The following is a 751-nucleotide window of genomic DNA, read 5'->3' as shown; positions in this document are numbered from 1 at the left end:
GGGGGCTGGGATTGGGGTCCTGGGGGGGGGGAGGGCAAATGGTGGGGGGAGTTGGGGGGGGTCTGCATGGGGACCAGACCCCCCATGTAGCCGGGCTCTGATTGGCTCCTGTCCACGGCAGGGCTGTCGTGGCAGGATGACATCACCCAGTACGTGATCTCCCGGGAGATGGAGCGCATCCCGCGGCTCCGCGACCCCGCGCCCGAGGAGAGGTAGGGCCTGTTGCCCCGCGGGGGCAGCCAGAGGGGCTCCTGCCTCTTCCCCCTCCTGCCTCCCAGCTTCCCTGGGCTCGGGCAGCTACCAGGGCACAGCGGCGTCCCCGGGGCACGGGGCCATCTGGCCTGCGCCCGCCCCTCGGGGTCCCTGATCCCTGGGGTGTCGGCTGATCCCGGGAGGCACAAGAAAGGCTGAAGCTCCCCTGAGCCGGCTGCCGACTTCCCCGCAGGGTGAGCCGCCGGCACGGGGGAGTTGGGCACGGGGCACGAGCTCCTGGCCTCCAGAGCAGGGAAATTGAGGCCCGGCCCGGGAGCTTTGCTCTTTCTTGGGGTCGCCCCATAAGCCCGGGGTGCAATTGCTGACCCCGGGTGGCTTCGCTTCGCTTCGCTTCTCTCTGCGTGGGTCATCGGGGTCCCGGCTGGGGGGTCTGGGAGGAAGAGGGGCGTCATGACCCCCCCAGCACAGCACGCAGGGCGCGGGGCTCCAGGAGCAGCTGCCTGGGCGGGGAAAGCCGGGGGGGGGGGCCAGGCTGGAG

General features: G+C 71.5%; 1 protein-coding gene across 1 annotated transcript in view; it reads left to right on the top strand.

Moving 5' to 3' along the window:
• The window catches only part of PTPRN (protein tyrosine phosphatase, receptor type N), a 32434-nt gene that overhangs the window by 1526 nt on the left and 30157 nt on the right, over positions 1–751 (top strand). The window contains 1 exon segment of the mRNA XM_019522830.1: positions 122–406. Within this exon segment, the coding sequence (XP_019378375.1) occupies positions 122–406 (285 nt within the window).

The sequence above is a fragment of the Gavialis gangeticus genome, unplaced genomic scaffold (assembly GCF_001723915.1).
Source record: "Gavialis gangeticus isolate Ggan-Ray unplaced genomic scaffold, GavGan_comp1, whole genome shotgun sequence".
In the NCBI taxonomy this organism is placed as follows: domain Eukaryota; kingdom Metazoa; phylum Chordata; order Crocodylia; family Gavialidae; genus Gavialis; species Gavialis gangeticus.
The sequence above is the reverse complement of the archived record's forward strand: the minus strand, read 5'-3'. Positions and strand labels throughout refer to the sequence as shown.